The sequence below is a fragment of the Canis lupus genome, chromosome 9 (genome assembly GCF_011100685.1).
Source record: "Canis lupus familiaris isolate Mischka breed German Shepherd chromosome 9, alternate assembly UU_Cfam_GSD_1.0, whole genome shotgun sequence".
Taxonomy (NCBI): Eukaryota; Metazoa; Chordata; class Mammalia; order Carnivora; family Canidae; genus Canis; species Canis lupus.
The window spans coordinates 46,416,026-46,436,879 of NC_049230.1; the positions used below are offsets into that span (position 1 = coordinate 46,416,026).

A 20,854-nucleotide genomic window follows, 5' to 3' on the forward strand; every position below is an offset into this window, starting at 1 on the left:
TTTGTGGCCACCACTTCCTTCCCCAAGGATAACCCATCCCAGGAAGAGATGCGGAGTCTGTTCCTCTGGCTGGGCCTGGGAGTGGGGAAGGTGTGGTCAGGGCATTGGACGAGGCAGCCAGCCTGCTCTATGGCTCAGCCTTTCCTCACCTCCCCACTCCCTCCAGAGACAGCCTGCCAAAGGGCTGTTTTCCCCTGAACTGGGAGAGATGTCGTTATAAGGACAAGAGTCTTCGAGGCCCATCTTAGAACATGGTTCTTTGAGTCCTGACCTCCAACTACTTCCTTTTTTTCCCCTTTCCCTTATGGACTCCCTAGATGACCTGCCCTGACTCACCACCTCAGAAGCACATCTCCTCTCAGGAAGCCTCTTACTCTTCTGTGCATAGATCCCCTCCACTTTCCTACTGGAATTTCCTCAGGTTAAGGAGCTCCAGGTCTACAGCAGGCCCAGGCCAGCTAGCTGTGTGACCCTAACAAGTCACTTGGCCACCTCAAACCTGTTTTCTCACCTGCCACAACAGGGCTAGTTCTTGGCTTATTTACTCCACCGTGCTGTTAGGAGATGAAACAAGATAGTGTTTGTAAAAATGGTTTGGGGAAGTGGAAAGTATTACAAAAGTCTAAGATGAGAACTGCAGTTCTCAGAGCTTGCTTGGGACTGAACATTGGCATTAGAGCCAGAAGGTCCCAAATCTTCTCTAAAATTGACCAGCACTGAGCTGCTTGAGGACCTGTGCCCCTCAAATGTCAACAGGGTCAGGCCCCCGAGGCTTCTTGCTGGAGGTCCTTCCCAAGAGGTCTGGGGGCCTCCTGTTGCAACACAGTGACCCAGATGCCATAGCCTGGCAGCTCCATCTCTGGTTTCAGTGCAGGTTTATTCAGTTTTATATTTTATTCCAGGCAAGTGCTTATTACATGGATAGTATTCATGTCTCAATACCTAAAGTCTTGGAGCATGAACAGCCACTAGAATACAGTTCAATAGTAAAAATACAATATGTACAAAATTAGGGTTTTTTGTAGGGTTTTTGTTTTTTTCCCACACAGCAGATGTATCCAAACACATAAAAATCTCTACAGTCTGGGGTCGCTACAGTTTATATTTCAGGAAACGGAGACACAGTGACCAGAGTCCTCACTGTAAACAAGGGCCACCTCTTTGGGGGATGGGGATGGGACCCTGGGATGGGGGAGAAGCTGTTCCTGGAGAGCCAGGGCTTTAGTAACCCTTAATTCCCCTCCAGGCACTCCCTGCCCTTCTTTGGCCCCCCAAGGAACCAACCTCCCCCTCTCCCCGAGGTAAAGGCTCCCAGCCAGTGAGCCACTCCTAACGTCAAAAAGTAAAACACGCATGAGAGGTAAGGTGTGTGTGTATGTGTGTTTGTGTGCGCGTGCACGTATGCACACACGCGCGCGCAGCCCCCAGGCTGGAAGGGCTAGGGAGGGGAGGGGCAGGCGGTCCCACAGGGTGAGGACAGATGTGGTCCTGACAGCTCTCAGAAGGGAGATGCCCAAGGAAGGGCTGAGCGGTGGCTGCCCTCTAGGGCACACAGCATCACAGCGTTCACAAACAACAACAAAAACAACAGCAACAACACCCATCGTCACCAATCTGGACATAGTCATTCGGCACTAGATTCGAAGGCCCCCACTGCTAGGGGTGGGGAGGGGCAGGGGCGGTGAGCGGGCGGATGAGGTATCTGTGCAGGCCCGAGAGGCCACTGGTTGACACACTTTCAACTCTGAAATGGCCTCAGAATGCAGGGAGGTGAGCAGAGCCTGAAAGGAAGGGCAGGTCCCCTGATGCTTCTCTGTTCCTGGGCACCAGGCCCAGCTGGCTCCCTCTGCTCTTGCAGTCCCAATCACTCAGGGAAGACTGTAAACTGGTTTCCCCAAGAACCAGGGTGGCAGGTGGTGGCTGCAGGAGTAGGAGGGCAGCAGGCTTGTGGGGTGGAAGTGCTATGCTGAGGTGGGTGTGAGGCTCCCTCTTGGAGGCCTCTGGGGTGACCATAGGCCTTCCCTTTCCCCACCCCAGGCAAGACCAATGAGAACAGTCCCCTGGGAGGTTTCCAGGACTAGGAAGGAACTGAAAGGGAGTTAAGTGTCCTGTCCCCTGCCCCCAGCCTATCAAAGCAAACTTCACAACTAGAGACACTGGCTTTCTCTCCCCACAAAAGTGTGTGTGTGTCCAGGTGGCGAGCTGAGTGTGCATGTGTGTACAACTGAGCATGTGTCTGACACAAGGCCACTTGTAATAAATACCCACATAAGAGAGAAGCCAAAGCAGTCAGCAGAGGCAGAGGTGGGGAAACCGGCACGCCCTGCACACAGGCCCCCTCACTCCTCCCCAGCCCAAGCTCAGTGCGGCCCTAAGTCCAACTAAGGGCCTTCCTCAGAGGGAGGTGGTGGCCCACTCAGAGTAGCTCACTGCAGAAGCAGGTGTTCAGGGGGAAAGACAGAGATGACACCAAGGACAGATAAGTTGGGGCAGAAGTAGCAGCCCTCCCTGCCCTGCAGGTTGCCAGGGCATCAGGAAAAGGGCTCCGGGATTTGCCCCAGCCCCTAGATTTTAACTTCCTGATGGCCTCAGCAGTGTGGCTTCAGGCTCCCAGGACCCAGACCAGATGCCAGTTCACTTCTCTGAGCTTACAGGGGAGTGCACAGCACTGAGCAGAGGCCAGGGACCTGGGGCAGAGAATGGACAGCACCCCTCCCCTTTGCCTTTGGGAAACCAAGAGCCAGATCCAGGGATGGGGACAGGTCCAGACCCAGGCCAGGGGTGTGGAAGGGCAGCATGGGGGCAGGACAGCCAAGCCCACCCCTCCCAGCAGAGTGGCCACTTCCTAGGATCTGTCACCTTTAGAGCAGAGCCTCCTGAGCACCCAGCTTTCTGGGCCAAGTTGCTTCGGTTCTGCCCCCTAACCACCACCCCCACCGCCCCCCCCAGGCCTGGGCAGAGAAGGCCACGGCTCAGGATAGAGGGCCCGGGCACTCAGCCGCCTCATCAGCTAGAGCAATATAGCAGCAGCAGCACAGGAAGGCAGGCGGGGTAGGGAAGTGGGGAGAACACAACACCCACACGCACGGGAGGCAGGGGACAAGGTGGGGAGGTGGGAACATCACTGGAGCTGGCACCAGGCCAGACGAGGGGCACATTCACCAAAGCATCTCATCACTTAAGTCCTAGTGCAGTGGGGTCACACCCTGCCCCGCGCCCAGCTCCCTGGGGTGGCCCTCCCTCCCCTGGCTCAGAGTCTCTGCACCCCCTTCCCCTAGGAGGCCTGGGGGTGGGTGTGGGTGGGGCGGGCCTTGGCCTGGCTGGAATGTGTGGAGCTGGTGGGTGGGAGAGTGGGGGGTGGGTCCCCCTCCCTGCCCCCACTGGGGGCCTCTGAGTGGCCTCATCCTCAAGCCAGCTTGAGCGTGCTGACCGGGAAGGAGGGCATGGTGACCATGGTCACAGGGTTGAGCACTGTCTGGCCCACCAGCTGGGGGTGGTGCACCACCTGAGCCCCCACAGCTGGCTTTGCCATGACAGTCGCTGGGGGCCCCAGCCCAGCTGTGCCATTCACTTGCTGGTGTGAGAGGGTGTGGGCGATGTGGCTCACTGCCACAGGCTGGCTCACCGCCACGGGCTGTGGATACAGGGGCAGCTGGGAGCCAAGGTGGGCCACATGGTTGAGGGTGGCAGGGTGCACTGTGATGTGGCCAATGGGAGGTGTGGCAGGTGCCAGCTGCACAGCAGGGCTGGGGGCTGAGGGGGCAATGTGGGCGATGTGCTTGCCGCCCGGCCCCTGTAGAACGTGGTTCACAGTCTGGATGACTGAGGCATGGGTGGTGGCCGTGTGGGCGATGACCGTGGAGCCTCCTCCAGCTGCAGCCACCAGATGGGCTGGAGCAGGCACCAGCGTCTGGGCGGGGGCCGGTGGGGGAGGAGGGGCTGGCAGAGGTGTCTTCTGCTGTGGTGGTGGCTGCTGCCCAGGCAGGTGGACAGGAGACAGAGCCACAGGCTGGGAGTGGGAGTGTGGATGGGGAGGCAGAGGTGCGGGGGCGGTGCTGGGCGGTGGCTTCGGCAGCTCCGGGTGGGGGCGATGGCTCAGTTTAGGTGGGCCCAGGCCGGCCTGGTCCTCCTCCATATCCTCATCTATGTTGTCCTCACCCTCTGTGGGGAGACATGGGGACAGGGATGGGTCAGAAGAACTTGGGAAACAAGAGGCTGGAGTAGTAGTAAATGCCCCTGGGGCCTGGGGACATGGGGCTGGGGGACAAGGGCCCGGCCAGGGAGGGGCATGTAGGGCTCACCAGAGGCTGTAGAGGTGGAGGCCTGGTCGTCCTCCGGCTGGCCAGTCTGTCGGAGCACACGGTCAATCTCCAGCACGTCCATCCACTGGCTCAGCTCGTGCTTGAGCTCTGCCAGCCGCTGCTGTGTGGCAATCTTCTCGCGTGCCAGCCGCTCCATCTCATGCTCATATTCCTTCTCCTTCCTCTTCAGAGACTGGAGAATAAGGCAAGGGCCCGAAGGATACCCTGAGCAGGAGCTAGAGGGCCCACAGTACTGCAAACCTGCAAACCTCTCCCCACAAGTGTCCCCACCCCCATCCAGGCTGCAGGTCACTCCACCCCCAGGCACCACTGACTGCACAGATGCAGGCTGGCCTCTCCCCCGCTCCCACCCGCATCCACTTTGTGCGGGAGAGCTTCCTGGCCTCTGGCCCCATCCACCCTCCTGGCAGCCTCTTCCGGCCATTCTGTGGAGGACAGGAGGGGTAACAGTCACAGCTAGGGTGCTGGTCACGCCCCCGCCACCACTCATACCACGCTGTCCGGCACCATGCCACAGGCTACCCTCCTTGGAACTCATTCCCCAAAGAACTCCAAAGGATATTGCCCTTCTTTCCACAGCATCATTCATTAGTCTCAACTTCAATGTCCCCAAGGATGGCCCTCAGACCCTGTGCTCTGTGGCACCCCCCACCCCTGTGTATCTCCTCCAGACCTGCCTCCATCTCATTCATCCTGGGCAGCTGCTGGCTCTCCCCACTCCGCTCGGGCCGGGACTGCTCCTGCCGCCCCACCTACATGAGCTGCCTCTCAGAAGTGCCCAAGGCCGTCCAGATTCCCCAGGCTGCTGAATGATCCCCGGAGCCCTGGAATGTGTCCCTCCTTCCACACCTCTAGCTGGTTGCACTGATCAGTGAGAAATGGCTCAACAGCGTCTCTGATCTGAGCACCACTGGACATTTTCCTCTGAGCACCACTGGACATTTTCCTCCTTCACCACAAGTTCCAGATGGTTCCCGCCCCATAACACTGGGAACCACCCCCCCCCCCCCCCCCCCCCGCAACTCGGAACACCAGCAGGCAGCTCCCCTGGCCGTAGAGCCATCGCTGCCTCAATTGCTCCTGAGCTGCTAGCTTCCAAAGTTTGCCGGTCACGGCAGGTACAGGACCCAGTGACCCTTCATACACCAAATTATCCAGCTCGTCTTAAGTTTTCCTCCCTGAACCCTGTCTCATACACAGATCCTCCCTTCTCACCCCTCTACATCTCACCTGCTTGTACTCCCAGACCACACCTGAGCCCCCACACCTTCCCCATCCCACACCCTCACCAGTGAGTCCTCTTGCCCTGGAGCCCTTCCTGATATGGCTCCATATACTTCAGCATTTAATAAGACTGGCAGGATTTAATCAGACACTGGCTCATGTGACCCCCCCTAAAAACTTCATGTTCTGTTTTTCCACCTCAATCTGTCCCTGTCAAACATTGTAAAAGCAAGATATTCTATAATTAGCTTTTTTCCCCCTGACCCTACCAGTGGCCAGAAGTATGCTTATCCCAGCCCCAGGGGAAGGATCTGTGAGGATGTTGATTCCCACTTCTATCCTGTCTCTCTCCTTTATCACAGCAGAATCAGTCACCCGTTAGACTCGAGTTTCCACTGATTCGATTTACTACGAGCAGTTTTACACCAACCTTCCTGACTGTTCACTTGCCCTTCCAGGGTATGGCAGCGTCTTCCAACTTCACCCAGTAAACTTGGTCTGATTTCCCTACACTCCTCCTGTAGCCTCACACTCCTCATATTTCTGACCTCACCAGAAAGAAATGCCTTAAACTATTAGTGCCCACAACATGTAACCCAGATATGACCATACTCTGTTCTGGCCTGAAACTTGGTACTTTACAATTCTGCCAGCAGTCCCAGGCCACACACAGCCTCCTCTATGTCCTGGCTTTGAGATTTAACTTGGTTCTCTACATAGTTCTGCCAGAAAGATCCCTCCCTTACATACACACATCTCACCAGGCTTCTCACCTGGCTCTACCCTGAGAGGCCAGTGTTGGACATGACATCAGATGAGGCCATATCAATGATGGGGCCTGTGGTGAGTCAGCTAGCTACCACTTCAGCCTGGCTGCAGGGGGCTGGAAGTGGCAGTCCTAGCAGGAGAGTAGATTTCTGGCGCTGAGGGAAACTCAGAGGCCAAGACCTCTTCTTCTTCACTAGCCTAGTTCTCCAGAGACCTAGAAGCCCCTGCAAAGTTTCCCCAGGGTCTAGCTCTTGTCCACATTGCTTCATTTTAAAACATTTCATAAGACTGGCTGGATGCATAGTTAGGTACCTGCCTACTCCTCTTTCTGGTTTTGTTCACTTCACCATGGGTTTCTTCAAATCCTTTAGCATCTTCAAGCCATTCTGAGCGGGCTGGGGGCTATAGCCTTCCTACCTCAGCACACACCCAAAGCCTTTGCTCTACACACCTAATGTGGTCTCTCTACTATTCCCTTTTGACTCCCATCTAGTGCTCTGCGGCCCTCATCTCTACATGGCAACCCTCATGACCACCTTTACTTTCCAAAACTGCATCCCCCTCCTTCCTTCTGGAGAGGAGCCGGCCTGTGCTAGGCCTTCTACCATCTGCTGTGCCTAGGTCACCCTGAAACCTTCAGGTCTCAGCTCGAATGCCCCTTCCTCAACAATAACTTCCCTTGCTCCCCAGAAGAAATTCTGTGATCCCTGTCCCTATTACATCCTCATGGCACAGGCCTTAGTTTAAAATCTGCCATCAAGGGCAGCCCGAGTGGCCCAGCAGTTTAGCGCCGCCTTCAGCCCAGGGTGTGATCCCAGAGACCTGGAATTAAGTCCCACGTCGGGCTCCCTGCATGGAGCCTGCTTCTCCCTCTGCCTGTGTCTCTGCCTCTCTCTCTGTGTGTGTTTCTCATGAATAAATAAATAAAATCTTAAAAAAAAATCTGCCACGACTGAACCAGTAAAGATACAGACCATACTTTGTTCTTTGTTCCCTGCTTTATCCTCAAAATCAGACACAGAACTGTCCAAAGTACCTAAATGAATAAACGAATGAGGTTGAGGATTTACAAAACCTTGTAAGTTTTCTGTTTCTGCTTCCACTGTCAGGACCTGTAGAAATAGATCTCTATGAACAGCCCTGGGTACACCTCACTGCCTACTCAGCCCAGGCCCATGTCTGCTGGTTCTACTGAGTCTCTGCTTAAAATTTATTTTCAAATCCAGAGATCATGCAAGCAAGGCTCTTCCCCCTAAATATGCGTCTAGAAAGTACAATGTGCTTCCTACATCTCAATAATTGCCATTAAATTGGTATTTATAGAAGGCCAATCCTCCTAACATCCCTATGGTAAAGATATTATTTTTTCCTATGTAGCAAAATGGCAGCACAGAAAAAGCTGATATTCACAGAAAACGTCACCGCATTTGGACAAGAATTTGCTCGTAGGCCATAGGATTGTGAACCACTGAAGAACCAGTAACATTCCCAAGCCCAAGTTCTGCAAAAACAAGCCAGAAGTAGGCCTCCTGGGGACCCTCCAAACCCCACCCCTCCGGCCCCTCCTCCTCCAGGCCCGGCCGGCCGCAAGCGAGGCCCCGCCCCTCCCGGAGCACGCGCGCACCCACGCGGACCCGGCTCTGCAGCGTCACGGCCCGCCGGCCGCACCCCGCCGCTCGGCGCGCGGAAGCTCCGCCCCCAGCCCGGCCCCGCCAATCCGCGAGCCCGGCCCCGCCCCGCCCGGGTGCCGGGAAGCAGGCTGGAGCCGCGCCAGCCACTCCCCCTCCGCAGGGCGGGCGGAAGGGCGGGCGCGCGCTCGCGGGAGGCGGGGAGGGAGCCGCCGGCTGGGAGCGGACTCCGGTTACCTCAGGGCTGTGACCCCGCAGTCCCTGGCCGGGGGAGGGGCGAGGCCCCGCCTCGGGCTCCCAACGCGGTCGGACCCCTCGGCCGCCCCCTCCGCCGGGGACCAGGCGCGCGGCAGGAGCGCGCCGACCGGGAGACCCCGAGCCTCCCCCGCCCCCACCCCGCGCGGGCAGGGAGCGCGAAGCCCCTCCCACTGCCCAACGGCTCGGCTCCAACTCGCGTCTCCGCGGCAGCCAAGCGTGGCCGCCCGCCCCACCCCCACAGCCTCCTTCCCGGCACGCGGAAACCTCGGCCGGTTTCCAGGGAAACCGAAACACAGGGCCGTCATGGCAACAGTCTTATCTGGCGGGCGCCCCCCACCCCGTACTGCAGAGGGAAGCCAGTGCCCAAGGCGGGGGGTGGGAGGAGGCACAAGGCCAGGAGGGCCCCTTGAAGAGGCTCTTAAAAATCCAAGCAGGCGGAGAGCTTGGTTTTCAAGGGTTCGGTGACCCCAGGGTTATTTGGTCGCCCAGACCGCCACACTCCCCGGTCTCCAGGTGTCAGCCCCAAACGAGTCGCGGCGCTTCGACGCGCTCGCTGGATCGCAGTCCCTCGGGCTGGAGTGGGGGGCCTCGCCGGCGCGCCGCCTTCCGCCAGGAGCCACGCCCAGGGGACTCCCCACCCCCCCGCGAGCGACACTCCCGGGCCGAGTCCGGCTGCCGCCCAGGCACCGCGGGCGGGGTGGAGGCGCCGGGCCGCTCCCCGCCCTCCTCAGCCGCGGGGGCACCAGCGGCGTCAGGCAGGAGCGCGGGACCGGCCGCCCGGCCGCCGGGTTTGAACACCGAGCTGCGCGGGCGGCGCAGATGGCAGGGCTCGCGGGGCGGCCGGAAGGGGGCTGGGGGAGAGGGGAACGCCGCGGCCGCCCTCCCCCGCGCACGCGCACGCGCCCCCCGCCCCCTCGCGGGCGGGGAGCCCCGCTGACGTCAGCCGAGCCATGTGCTCCGCGCCCGCGTGGAGGCGGGCGGGGGAGCCGGAGGGGGAGGGGGGAGTGAGGGCGGGGCGGGCCGCGGCGAGGGGAAGAGGGCGGGCGGGAGCGGGGAGGAAGCCGGCGCCGCGGCCGCCGCCCGCCCTGCTCTCGGCGGAGCCTCCCTCCCCCATACCTGGATGTACCGCAGCGCCGTCCGCAGCACGCTCAGGTTCGACGTCTTCTTGTCGTCCACGTTGGGGATGTTGCGCTTCAGGGTCTCAAAGCATTCCTTCAGATGGGCCCTCCTGGGGAGAGGGGGAACGCTGGTTGGCCCGCGACTGGGGGGCGGGGAGAAGAGGCCCCAGGGGGGCTTGGGGGACCAAGGGGGGGGCCAGAGGCACGCGCGCACGCACACACACCTGTTCTTCTCCAGTTTGTTGTGGACTTCTCTGGTTCCGATCCTGAAACCCAGACAGGAAGGAAGTTGAGGGAGGAGGGCCCAATTAGGTGGTCTTCTGCCCCCTGCTCCCCACATTCTGTACAAAGCAGCAGTGGGAGATGTTCAGCCTGTGTAGAGGCACATACAGCCCCTGGACGGCACGCGTATGCTCATAAATCACAATCCCTTTAACCCTCCATCTTGCCCTTGTCCACCTGTGAGGAATCGGAGGGCCTCCTGGAGCTCACAGAAATAGCCAGTTGACCCCAGCCCTCACCAAGAGGTCCTCATTCCAATACTCTCGCCAAAGGCCTGGAAATGCCAATGGGCCCATCCCTGAGCAGGTCAGAGAACACAGAAGCCTGACAACAGAGGGCAACAGCCATTACCCACTCCTGGGTGGGGATGGGCACAGGCACAGACCTGTCCAAATACGGATAAGATGCATCTCAGGTGGGGAGGGAGGACATGGCTTTGAAGAACTAGCTTAGGAGGGGCTACTTTCTTTTCCACATGGAGCCCAGAATGTGGGCAGTTCTCCATCCCATCAGCCCGGATTCAGCCACACCTCACTCACCCCCCGGGCCTCTTCTTCTGTTCGCTGGATTTGACTTCTTCGGCTGGTGCCAACTTCAGGGTCCCAAGAGTGGATGGCGGTGGCTGCTGGGGAGCCAGCTGGGTCTGGACTCCAGGGTGAGGTGCTATGGTCAGGATGGGTGTGGGGAGGGGCTGCAAAGGCTTGGGGCTGCCAGTGGGCGGAAGGGTGGTCTTGGAGTCTGGCAGCAGGGGGGCAGGGTTGGGCACCTGTGGCCTGGTGGGCAGGGGAGCAGAGTCCTTAATGCTGAGTCCAGGGGTGCTAACCAGGGCTGGCTGGCGAGGCGCCAGGGGCAAAGGCTGGGCGGCAGGAGGCAGGGGTGGGGGCAGAGGTTGAGGAGAGTTGGTCACGACTGGAATAGGAATGACAGTCAATGGGGTGGGGGTGGCAAGTGGCGGTGGGGGTGCTGGTGGGGGTGCTGGGGGAGACAGAGGTAGGGGTGGCGCTTCAATGCGGGGTTCCTCCACAGGCAGGGCATGGGCCAGCCTGGCCAGGCTGCTGGCCTTCTTCTGCTCTTGCTCCCTCTCCCGCTCCAGGCGAAGCCGCTCCTGCTCCTCTACGCAGAGAGAACACAAGGGATTTCTCAGTGGGCCAGCAGTCCTGGGCCCCAACTTCTGAAGTCTTCCACCATAACACATCTTCTGACTCTGTCCCAATCAGTGCTCAGTGACATGCCTGCTCAGCCTGAGAGACACCCAGCCAGGCACTTGGGCTAAGGGTTGGGAGCACAGCAGTGAAGAGTTTAAACACACCTGGTCTCTGCCTTTGGGGAGCTAGGCCTAGGGGGTGAGGGGAAGGACAAGTAACATAGGATAAGGATCCAGGCTGGAGAGGAGAGGGGCTGTAGAAAAACAGAGCAGGAGGTTGGGGGCCTGGCAGCCTGAAGGTAGAGGGGTTAGACTGGGGCAGGGAGGTTCAGGAACAAGGCTGAGGGTACTGTGGTGACAGATAAGCTGGGCAGAGGCCAGTCAGCAAAAGGCCTCACAGGCCATCATGGAAGAATGGACTAGGGGTGGGACGGGGCGGCAGGCGAGGCGGGGGGGCTGTGCTGGACAGATCATGGCTTCTAGGGAAGGCCTTCAATAGTATTTACAAGTACCTTCCAGAGAGCAGGCAGCATCTTCATTTCAAGATGAAATAAATTAGCTCAGAGAGGCAATGATTTGTTGAGGATCACAGAGCAAGTCACAGGTAAAACTGAAACTAGACCCAGCCAGGAATTCTGACACCTGGCGGAGCCTATACCAGCTGTGTCAGCACGTGCTCACTAGGTGTCTGTCCACACACACACACAAACACACGCGCGCGCGCACCGCTGGGTCCCCACAAGAGTGCACGCCACAGGCAGGGCAGGGACATCACCTTCAGTTCACACATGAGGAAATGAGGCCCAAGACTCCCAAGGTCTGGTTTCCTTAGGGACCCCACAAAACACATTCGGTCCTTCTCTGACCTTTGTGGTCCTATAACTTGTTACACCCAAATGCCCCCGTGTCCCCACCAGCAGCAGCACAACCAGAAAGGTACGAGGCAGGCAGAAAGAAAAGAAAGGCAGCCTTGCACCTGTCAGTTCAGCATCTCTCCTGAAAGCCCTGCTGCAAAGCAAGGCCTGCTCAGGACCTCCCTGAGCACACGGAAAGGGGGAGGGCCCTTCCTGAGCCAGAAGCATCTCTCCACCTCCACCCTGCCCTGCACTCTCCAGGTCCCACAGTTCTGGTTCCCTGGCTCCAGCTGGGAAACCCCAGGCCTGGGAGCAGGCTGGTCAACCAGCCCTCCTGCCTGTCAGGGATTGGCCACACCGCTGCTAACTGATCTGACGCTGCTAGCTGCTAACTGAACGGACAGGTAGTTGGCAGACACGCCTCAAACATACCACCCCACAAGGGGTGGGGCTGGAGGACCAGGTAGGCTCAGAGCCCCCTACGGAGGAGGGCATCAACCCCCAGCGCCCCACGTGTCTCTGGGGCTCAGCCCTTAGGACCACCAACCACTGGAGTGTGAGCCAGGACTGCTCCAAGCCCTTCCCTCCCACAGGGGAGAAGAGGCAAAGGAGGAAGTAGAGAAATGTGAGAGAGGAAGCACTCAGCGGTTTCCCAGCAGCCCTGGCCTCTTCCGTAGCTCCCCAGCCCTTCAGGAAGGGGAGCTGCCAGGCCTGCTCCAAGGAAAGGCCTTCTCTCCTGGGCCTTTCTGTGGCCCCCGCACTGGCTTAGGTTACAGGCCCAGAGAAAAACCAGCTCTCTGCCCTCCAGCTTCCCAGAGAGCACACTAGCCAAGAAGTCTGCGGAGTTCCTCCCGCCAGCTTCCCAGTCCATCCCCCACATTGCTCCCTATCCCACCCCTCTACCCCCCTCCCACCCCATCCCCAAGCAGCTCAGGGCCCGACACACAGCCCACCTTCATGCTTCTGAGCTAGGACCCAAACTTTCACTGGCTTTGGGACCAGTGTTCCACTATCCCATTAGCAGTGGGACTGAGAAGGCCCCAAGCCCCAAGGACAGGTGTCCTGGGAACCCAAACTGAGAGAAAACCTCATAGTCCCCATATGTTAAAGCAACTGTACAGCTCACCTAGGAGATGGAAACCTCCTTCTCACCTACCCTCTCTCTTCCAGAGTCAGGCAGGTACACCTCACAGGTGCCAGGAAGGAGCCAGGTGAATGGCCAAACTCTATCACGCCTGGATCGGCATGAAAAATCTTGACTGATGGTGAAGAGGGGGTGTCCCAGGCCAGATCCAGCCCACCAAAGCTTTCTGTCTCCTCCCCACCCAGCAGTGACCCTCTTCCAGTGCCCTGGGTAGGGGGAAACAAAGTGGGGGGGGGGGGGGCACGAACTGGCAGTCACTCAGGGGATGCCCTCAGGAACAACAGATTGAGGCTCTGTAAAATTTGCTCTGCTGCACCCATGGGTGCACTCCCTCTCCCACTCCCAAACACATACATACATGCTCTGACACCTTCCTTGGGCTTCCCAGAGGCTGGCCCCGGAGAATTTAGCATGACCCGTCGGGTGATTCAGGAGCCACAGGAGTCTACACTGGGTAGCCCCCAGTGTTCAGGAGGAACTCCCCCCTTCTTCATGCTAACAGGAGACCTGGTGCGTAAGGCAAGCCCCAGGATGTGACTAGGTCGGGTAGAAGAGGATCCTGTTTGGGCCATCTTCTGACTGCTGGAAATGAGCGGGCCTCCTCCTGACCACCTCTGCCCTCTCACATGCACATGTGCACACACATCCCCAGGTTCATCACATGAGCAGTCCGGCTCCCTCTGGTTGGGAAACCCACCCTGGACACTGAAAGGGCAGTGTGGACAAGAGGATCCCCATTCAGAGCTGCTCCTTAGGTACATACCCAGGCAAGCAGTTCTGGTCAGCAGGTCCACACACTACCCCTTCTCTCCCATTGTCCCCACCCCAAGTCAGAGGATAGAACTTCGAGGAGGGGGAGAAAAATGAATCTGTACCTGAGCTTTTGGGGTGAATCTGGCTTTGCATCATCCATCCCCTAAGACCCTCCTGCTCCACCATGAAGGAGCTGTGACTGGTCAGTTAAACTGGACCTCTACTCAGCTCCCTGCCCCGGCTTCTCACCACCGCATGGGAGGGGCAGGGCTCTGCTACTTCTTAGGAGAGAACCATTCCCAGGCTCCTTCACAGTGTCGCACACACCGACCCTGTCCTTCTAACTGCCAGCTCTGGATTTAATATTCTGGAAAGGGTGGGAGAGATGACAGCGGGGAGGAAGGGACAGGAGGGGGTGTCTTCTCCCCTTCCTCATAAGGCCAAGCAGCCTGAGGGCACAGTGAAGGTGAAGTGAGTGCTCCCTTGGGGCAACAGCAGGGTCAACCCTATTCACCTCTAGCACAGTGCCTGATACACAGCAAGGACACAATAGATGCTCCTGAATTGCACTGTGTTGACGGTAGCAGGAAGGGACTCAAGTCTCTCCAATTCTGGTTGCACACACCCCATCCCCCGCCCTGTCGCTGCAAGCAGGACATTCTCCGTCACCGCCAGCACTGTCCAGGGCCTGACCCTGCTCAGGACCCCGAAGCCAAGGGGGAGGGGCACGCGGGCTGATGTCCCGGCCCAGCAATTCCACAAAACCCAAGCACCTCAAGCTTACATATCTCGAGTGACTCCTGACCTTGAGAGGCCGGTCGACAGACTAGGCCGGGCGGACCCGCCGCTCCCCCGCCCCTGGCCCGCCGCCGCTCCCCTCACCCCACCCCCTCCGCCGCCGAGGCCGCGGCAAAAGCTGCAGGGCGCGCGCGCACACAACACACACTACTACCTCCTGCATGACTCATCACTGAAGCAACAATAGGCAGAGAGAAAGGAAAGGAGGGCGAAGCACCCTCTCCAACACAACCAACCCGGCAAAAGGGCTGGGGAGGGGAGGCTGCAGGGGACATGAGTCCCCAGATACTGCACACACACCGACCCAGGGCCGAGGCCCTCGCAGTGGTCCGGGAAACCGAGGTCTTTCACTCCAGCCCCTATTCCTGCAGCACCCTGAAGCCGGGGACCACCGACAGGGCGGGTGGGAAGGGGAGCATCTGAAATCGTTTCCTGTCGAGGGAACGCCGAAGTTTGCCCCTTCTCAGCCTGGCTCATCCCACAATGTGGGTAGGCGTACTGCCGGGAGGTCCCGGTGAGAACGTCCCCCCCCAACGTCAGGGGGAATATGTGAGCTCTAAATGCCCCGCCGCCCTGCTATTCCGAGGGTTTCCCTCGCCCCAGGATCAAACACTGGAGGTCGGAGCGAGAACGGACAGGTGAACGCGGCGGCTCCTCCTCCAGCGCACAGGCTCTCCCAGGAGGAGCCCGGCGGCCGCAGCCAGGGCCCAACCCCGCGCCAGGCCACTCGCCAGCCCCGCCCCGGCCCCGCCCCCGGCCGAGCCGCTCCGTCCCCAGCGGGAGTGTCCCCCGTGCACGTGGTCGGAGGCGGGGCCCGTCCACGTCACCACCCGGTGTAACCAACGGGCTTGGAACGCAGGCACACGCAACATTCCAGCCGAGAGCGGGTTTGGAACGCGCAGACACGCCACATTCCACACCGGCTAAAGTGGGGCGCCGCGAGGGGGGCCCGGGGGCTGCCCCCAGCGACCTGCAGGCCGCTTCGCAGACACCCAATCAGCCAAGCTCTCCCCCAGAGCCCTGAAGCGTGACCCAGCCCAGCTCTGGGAGGCGGGGTCAGGCGGGGCTGGCCAGGATCATAAGACACGCGATGTCATTTCATTCTGCAAAGGCCGCCTCCGCCCCAAGCGGCGCGTAGCCCGGCCGGGAGCGCCCCCCGCACCCTCCCCACGGGGCCAGGGAAGCCGGGGAGCTGCTCGGCGTAGAGTAATTCCCACCCCCACTCCGTTACACACACGCCCACTCGTGTGCACTGTACACTCGCCCGTGGACACGTCCGTTCACGGCTCTCCTCGAGGCTCGCATCACACATCCCCGTGCACACACGCACGCACAGGCGGGTCTGCCACCCCCACGCAGCACCATCCCGCACCCCACCCCCACCGGCTCACACGTCGTTGCTGCGGAGGGCGCCGCTGGCCCCCGCGGACGGAGCCCCCGCGAAGGGCACACTCGGTGGCAGGCAGCTCCCACAGGAGCCGGTCCCTCACGGCATATTAACGAGCCCATTAATTACTGTTCCTGCCCCCAGCACCCCTCCCCGGGCGGCAGCTCCTGCGCGGACAGTGCGCTGCCTGGCGTCGGGGCCGCCGGGCTAGGGGTGCTGCCCGCGGTGTCGCACGGGCTCCGAGGCTAGGGTCGCGCGTCTCCCCGTCCCCGGTGCCCCAGGGGCCCAGCCCGGCCGCTCACCACGTGCTCTCTGTTGTTGCTGCGCTTGCCATTCCAGGAAGCGGGCCGCCTCCAGGAGCGTCTCTATGCTCATCGCGCCGAGAGCCGCCGGGGGCGCGCCGGGGCCGAGACTGCGGCCCGCGAGCCGGGCACAGGTCAGGCTGGCGGGCAGGCAGGAGGGCGGGATCACCTCCGGGGGGCGACAGGGCTGGGCGGCGCAGCGCACTCCGCAGGGAAGAACGGGAGAGCGCGGAGAGAAAAAATTAATGTTTTCCAAAATATTTGCAAAATAGAATTTGCAAATTAAAAAAATTTTGATGCAAAAAAACAAAAGGCGGCACTGCCTCCCTCCTTCCCCTCCTTCTCTTATTCCCCTCTGATGCCTCCCGCCCCGCGGCCCCCGGGAGTCCCGCCGACAAGAAAAGGCTTTGCAACAAGATGGCGAGGAGGCACCGACACACACAACAAGGGAAGGAGCCGCGCTGCCCCCGGCCGCCGCCCCCGCTACTACACCGGGGCCGCAGCCAAAGCCCGGACCGGAGCCCCCGCCCGCAGGGCCGCGGCGTCTCAGGAAGGGAGGGGCGGGGTCCCGAGCGGGACGGCCCCGCCCACCACAGACGGCGCGCGCACACGTGGCCCGGGTGGGGGCGGGAGGACACCCAGCCCTGCCCGCGCCCCGCATTTCCGCTTTCTCGTCTCGCCCCGCCCCGATGGCCAGCCACGAGTTGAGCAAGGGCTGCGTGTTGCGGTCATTCACAACGAGATGTGTCCTGCTAGAGGAAAAGAAGGATGGAAAATTTAAGACTTAAGTTAGCTCAGATAAGGATATTGTAGGTCAGGGAAACCTTGGGATGGTAGAGACTAGCCTGACCCCTGGGTCTCCGCTCCTTACCCACACGTGACCTAATTCCTGCAACCGCCCGGCTGTCGCAATTCCCCCGGGATCCGCCCGTGGGCGGAGCTGACGGCGGGAGGCTGCCAGAGACCAGCGGACGGAGCGGAGTGGTGATCCGGATCCACGTCTTGTCTCCGTTCCTCCCCCCGCAGTGCGTTCGCATCCTATTAGGCGACGTCACCGGGCCGCGGGCCAATGGGCGGGCAGGACAACACGGCATGGAGCAGCTCCACATGGACACCCCGCGCCGCCAGCCTTCTGTTTAAAGGGCCAGTGTCTAACACGGTCACATTCGTGGGTGCGGATGGGTCCACTGAGAAGGGAGGGTGGGAGGCCGAGGGAAATTCTGCAGTCGTGCCCTAGCCTACCCTTTACTTATCGCCACCCTCCTTTCAAACCCAAGCTTCTCCTTTCTTCCCCTAAACTCTTGTCTTTTGTCCACGCATGTCTAATGTGGATGGCCCACAGGCCCCCGCCTTGCTCTGGGGCCGAGGCGGGGGTAGTTACGGCCAGGCATACGCAGCCCAGACCAAGGGGGCGGGGCCCGTATCGGGAACAACAACGTGGAGGGCGGAAGCCTGGCCCTACCAGCGGCGGGGCAACCGAGGCCTCGGGCGGGGCGGGGCGGGGCGGGGCGCGGGCTCCGGCGCCCGGCCTGGCCTCCCCCGCGCTCGCTGATAGGGCGGGACCCCGGGCTGGCGCTCGCTGCCGTCGCTTCTTCCGCTAGTGTTTGGGGGCGCCTCCGAGTGCACCCAGAAAGTTACACCCTGTCAGCTTACCCAAATCCTCTCATTTTGCAGATAAGGAAACTGAGGCCCAGAGACCAGAGAGGACGTGTCTAAAGTCACTCAGTATTCCACTTGCTGCATTCCCCAGAGGGAGGAGTATTTATCTGATCCGCTGGACGACTCTTTTGAAGGCAGTTCTGGAGCAGGGCAACCAATTCGGAAAAAAATCATGGAGGAGCATCAAACTGCCTGCATGAGGCAGAGTTTGCCTACTTACCATGTTGTAGTCGGTTTCTCAAAATCTTCACCTAAAATCCTGCTGTTCTGCTTGTTAGGTGCAGGCCACACAAGCCCCACTGGTGCAGTTGGCGGGGACACAGAGGCCCCCTGAAGGCACTCTGGTAGTACTGGATGCCAGCAGTCCTAGGGCCCCTGGGTCCTAGCCTCAGATTCTGCTACCAGTTCAGAGTGCGACCCGGCCAGTTGGGTTCAGGGTCCTGCAACTTGGGCTTCACCATCATACAAAGCTACAAAGCAAGACTTTTTGAGGACGGCTGAGTGGCAGACCATCCTGCCGGTACATCTCATCACAGCCCATTCCATCCCCACTGTGCCCTTAGAGAGGTATGTTCCTATTTTGGAGTTTAGCTAGAAGCACAGAAAGCCGGTACAAACGCAGCCTGCTGGCTTTGCTCCTTTCCTTTGAGGGCATAATGCATACTAAGGAAAGAGAATCTGCACAGATCTTGGAAATCAGGAACCTAGTGAACAGAAGGAAGGGGGTGGTTTGCCAGCGGCAGTCTACAGAGGGCTCTGATCTTTGCACAGTTAATGCCCCAGAGTCTGTAGCTGAGCAGAGAGGCAGTTGCTCACGTCCAGGTGCCACTAGCTTGGCTTATGATGGAGCTGTAAAGGAAGGTGTGGGAACAACATAGCCCAGGTGCCCTTTCCCTGGGACAGAGAGATCTGTGCTGGTTATTTTAGATATCTGCCGCCTGCTACTAGTGTGGCTGGGCCTGGCCCTCTGCACAACCAAAGAACAGGACAGTTTAAAGGCAATACCAGATGTGTGTGTTGGGGTGGGGTGCTAAACAGGGTATGTAATATACATAATAGCCACCTGAAATCATGTTGTTGACCATATTTTCATTGTTTGGGATCAGCACTGTGTACTCTGTCATGGCCCAAGATTCTCAGAGAACTCCATCCAGCTGTACCTTCTGCCTTCCTCAAGTGCTCATAGCACTCACATAGCCCTGAAGTCTTGTAGAGGCTGAAGTCCAATTTTTGACTCTTCTTGTCAGATGCCAGCTCTATTCCATTAAAAAGGCACTCCTCTGAAAGGGAGCATTCCAAAGACACTTTTTATTTCGGGAGTGGGTAAGCAAGAGATAAAAGTGGGGTGAACAGAGTCAAATGGCAGCCTCTCCCTTGCCCCCAATACCCCATCTGCTCCAGAGCTTAGTGGAGATGCTTGCTATTTAAAACAAACAGCCTTACTGGCTTCACATGATCATCTGTTTATTTGGGTCATGTGGGGACAGCAGCCAGGGGATGTTAGGCAAAAGTAAGGGTTTAGAAAATAAGCTTTTTTTTCTGAGCCTGTTGTTGCCTACAGGAGCCTAAAAATGGCTGAACAGAATTTCTTACCAGTCAGGGTTTCCCCAACTGGGGAATGGGCAGTTGGGAGACTTAACAGTGGGGGTGTAAGCGGAGAGAGCAATGAATAGAGAGCCATTTAACATTTTAGCCCCAGCTTCTTGTTCCAAAGGGATGGAACTAGGGTAGAAGCTGGCAACTGTATTCATTCAAAGGAAAGCGAAAAGAAGTCTTCTGATGTTTCAGCAGAAAGGTGAGCACTTTGTGGGAATGATCCAAAGCCCGGCCATCTCCAAAAAGTTATACCTGAAGTTCTATTTTATGCTTCTAGGTGCTTAGGACCTTTGGAGCGGGAAGACACCTGGGCCACTCATCATTGTGTACTTGCTCATTAAAGGATTTCTATTTCACTCTTCCTCCTCAAGTCTTGTGCATCCAACTGCCCAGTTCAAATCCCTCCATTTTTTAATATGCAAAGCTAGAGATATTCCCTTAATGAGACTGTCTTCTACTCCACCAACAATGCATGACATCTATAAATATGCAACTCCAAGAGCTATGAAAATCAGTTTCCTGACCCCTAAGATGCATACATAACGAAATGGCAAAAAGGGAGTAAAGCCAAAGTCAGAAGATATCCTACCTGTCAAGACCAACTTCTCAAATTCTACAAGTGTTTTTTTTTTTTTAAGATTTATTTATTTATTCATGATAGACAGAAAGAGAGAGAGAGAGAGAGGCAGAGACACAGGCAGAGAAAGAAGCAGGCTCCATGCTGGGAGCCCGATGAGACTCAATCCCGGGACTCCAGGATCGCGCCCTGGGCCAAAGGCAGGCGCCAAACTGCTGAGCCACCCAGGGATCCCCTCTACAAGTGGTTTTAAGGAGCTTTTCATTTATCATAATTAAGACAGGACCAAAGAGAGAAAGTCAGCCAGGATAAAGAAAAGACAGAAGACTAGTAGTACACCCAGGGTCACAGCACAATTCATTTAACAAATATTTATTGTATGCCTAACATGTGCCAGGCACTGAGCTAGGTATCCCTGTAGCCAAAGCCAGGTGACCTTTGGTAAGCCAGGATGGGGTAAAAGGTCACAAAGCAAAACTCAACTCTACAGTAATACCTGGTAAAGGCTAGCTTTCCTCTCTACCACCGCCATGCTGGACACAGCGTAAGACCTCATATGACCACACAAAGACCCTACAAGCATGCTGATGTACTCATTTAGGTTAGGTTCGCAGATAATCATACTTTTCGAAGGATAAGAAGAAATTAAGTAGACTGAACCTGGTTCCTGACAAGCCCAGTATGAATGGTGAGTGGGATTTTGAACTGATTTGATGAAAGTGTATCCCGTATAGTATTCAATCAGTCATCTGTGAAGTGGGCTCCTAAGAGCCAGAAGTTTCCAGAGTCCTCACCTACCTTCCTCCACTCCCACCTACAAAATAGGTACAATCAAGTCATGTGCTTTCCCCTCTTCCTAGCCTCATATGATCTCAGAGCTGGAAGAGTCGAGATTATATAGTCTAACCTCCCAAGAGAAGGTGTCTTACCCAAGGTTACAAAGCTGCTTAGTGTCAGCTGGGATGAAAATAGGCCTGGTTCTCCCTTGACTGCTTTGGATAGCCAAGCCTGGGGAAGTGGGTCCAGAGTCCTTGAAAACC

The 20,854-nt window shown here is 58.2% G+C and overlaps 1 protein-coding gene and 1 long non-coding RNA gene across 9 annotated transcripts; one reads left to right on the forward strand and one right to left on the reverse strand.

Annotated features, from left to right (window-relative positions):
* Nucleotides 1–858: 858 nt before the first annotated feature.
* Nucleotides 859–16,494, reverse strand: MNT (MAX network transcriptional repressor). 3 transcript variants are annotated; one of them, XM_038548512.1, is made up of 6 exons: nucleotides 15,983–16,494; nucleotides 10,140–10,713; nucleotides 9,543–9,584; nucleotides 9,317–9,428; nucleotides 4,302–4,494; nucleotides 859–4,161 (listed from the first exon to the last, which is right to left on the reverse strand). In XM_038548512.1, exons 1-6 carry the CDS (start codon nucleotides 16,053–16,055, stop codon nucleotides 3,407–3,409), a joined length of 1,749 nt encoding a protein of 582 aa, XP_038404440.1. In that variant the 5' UTR covers nucleotides 16,056–16,494; the 3' UTR covers nucleotides 859–3,406. The 3 variants fall into 3 exon arrangements, with proteins under 3 accessions (XP_038404440.1, XP_038404442.1, XP_038404441.1); XM_038548514.1 differs by lacking the exon at nucleotides 15,983–16,494 and adding an exon at nucleotides 13,618–14,255; XM_038548513.1 differs by lacking the exon at nucleotides 15,983–16,494 and having other exon boundaries at nucleotides 10,140–11,168.
* On the forward strand, nucleotides 9,524–19,601 carry LOC106559318. 6 transcript variants are annotated; one of them, XR_005364777.1, is made up of 6 exons: nucleotides 9,524–10,255; nucleotides 10,627–12,952; nucleotides 13,245–13,497; nucleotides 17,009–17,154; nucleotides 17,657–18,208; nucleotides 19,515–19,601. It is a non-coding gene; the product is annotated as an uncharacterized LOC106559318 (long non-coding RNA). The 6 variants fall into 6 exon arrangements; XR_005364778.1 differs by having other exon boundaries at nucleotides 18,748–19,593; XR_005364780.1 differs by having other exon boundaries at nucleotides 9,524–9,906; nucleotides 10,082–10,255; nucleotides 17,657–19,593.
* Nucleotides 19,602–20,854: the final 1,253 nt, after the last annotated feature.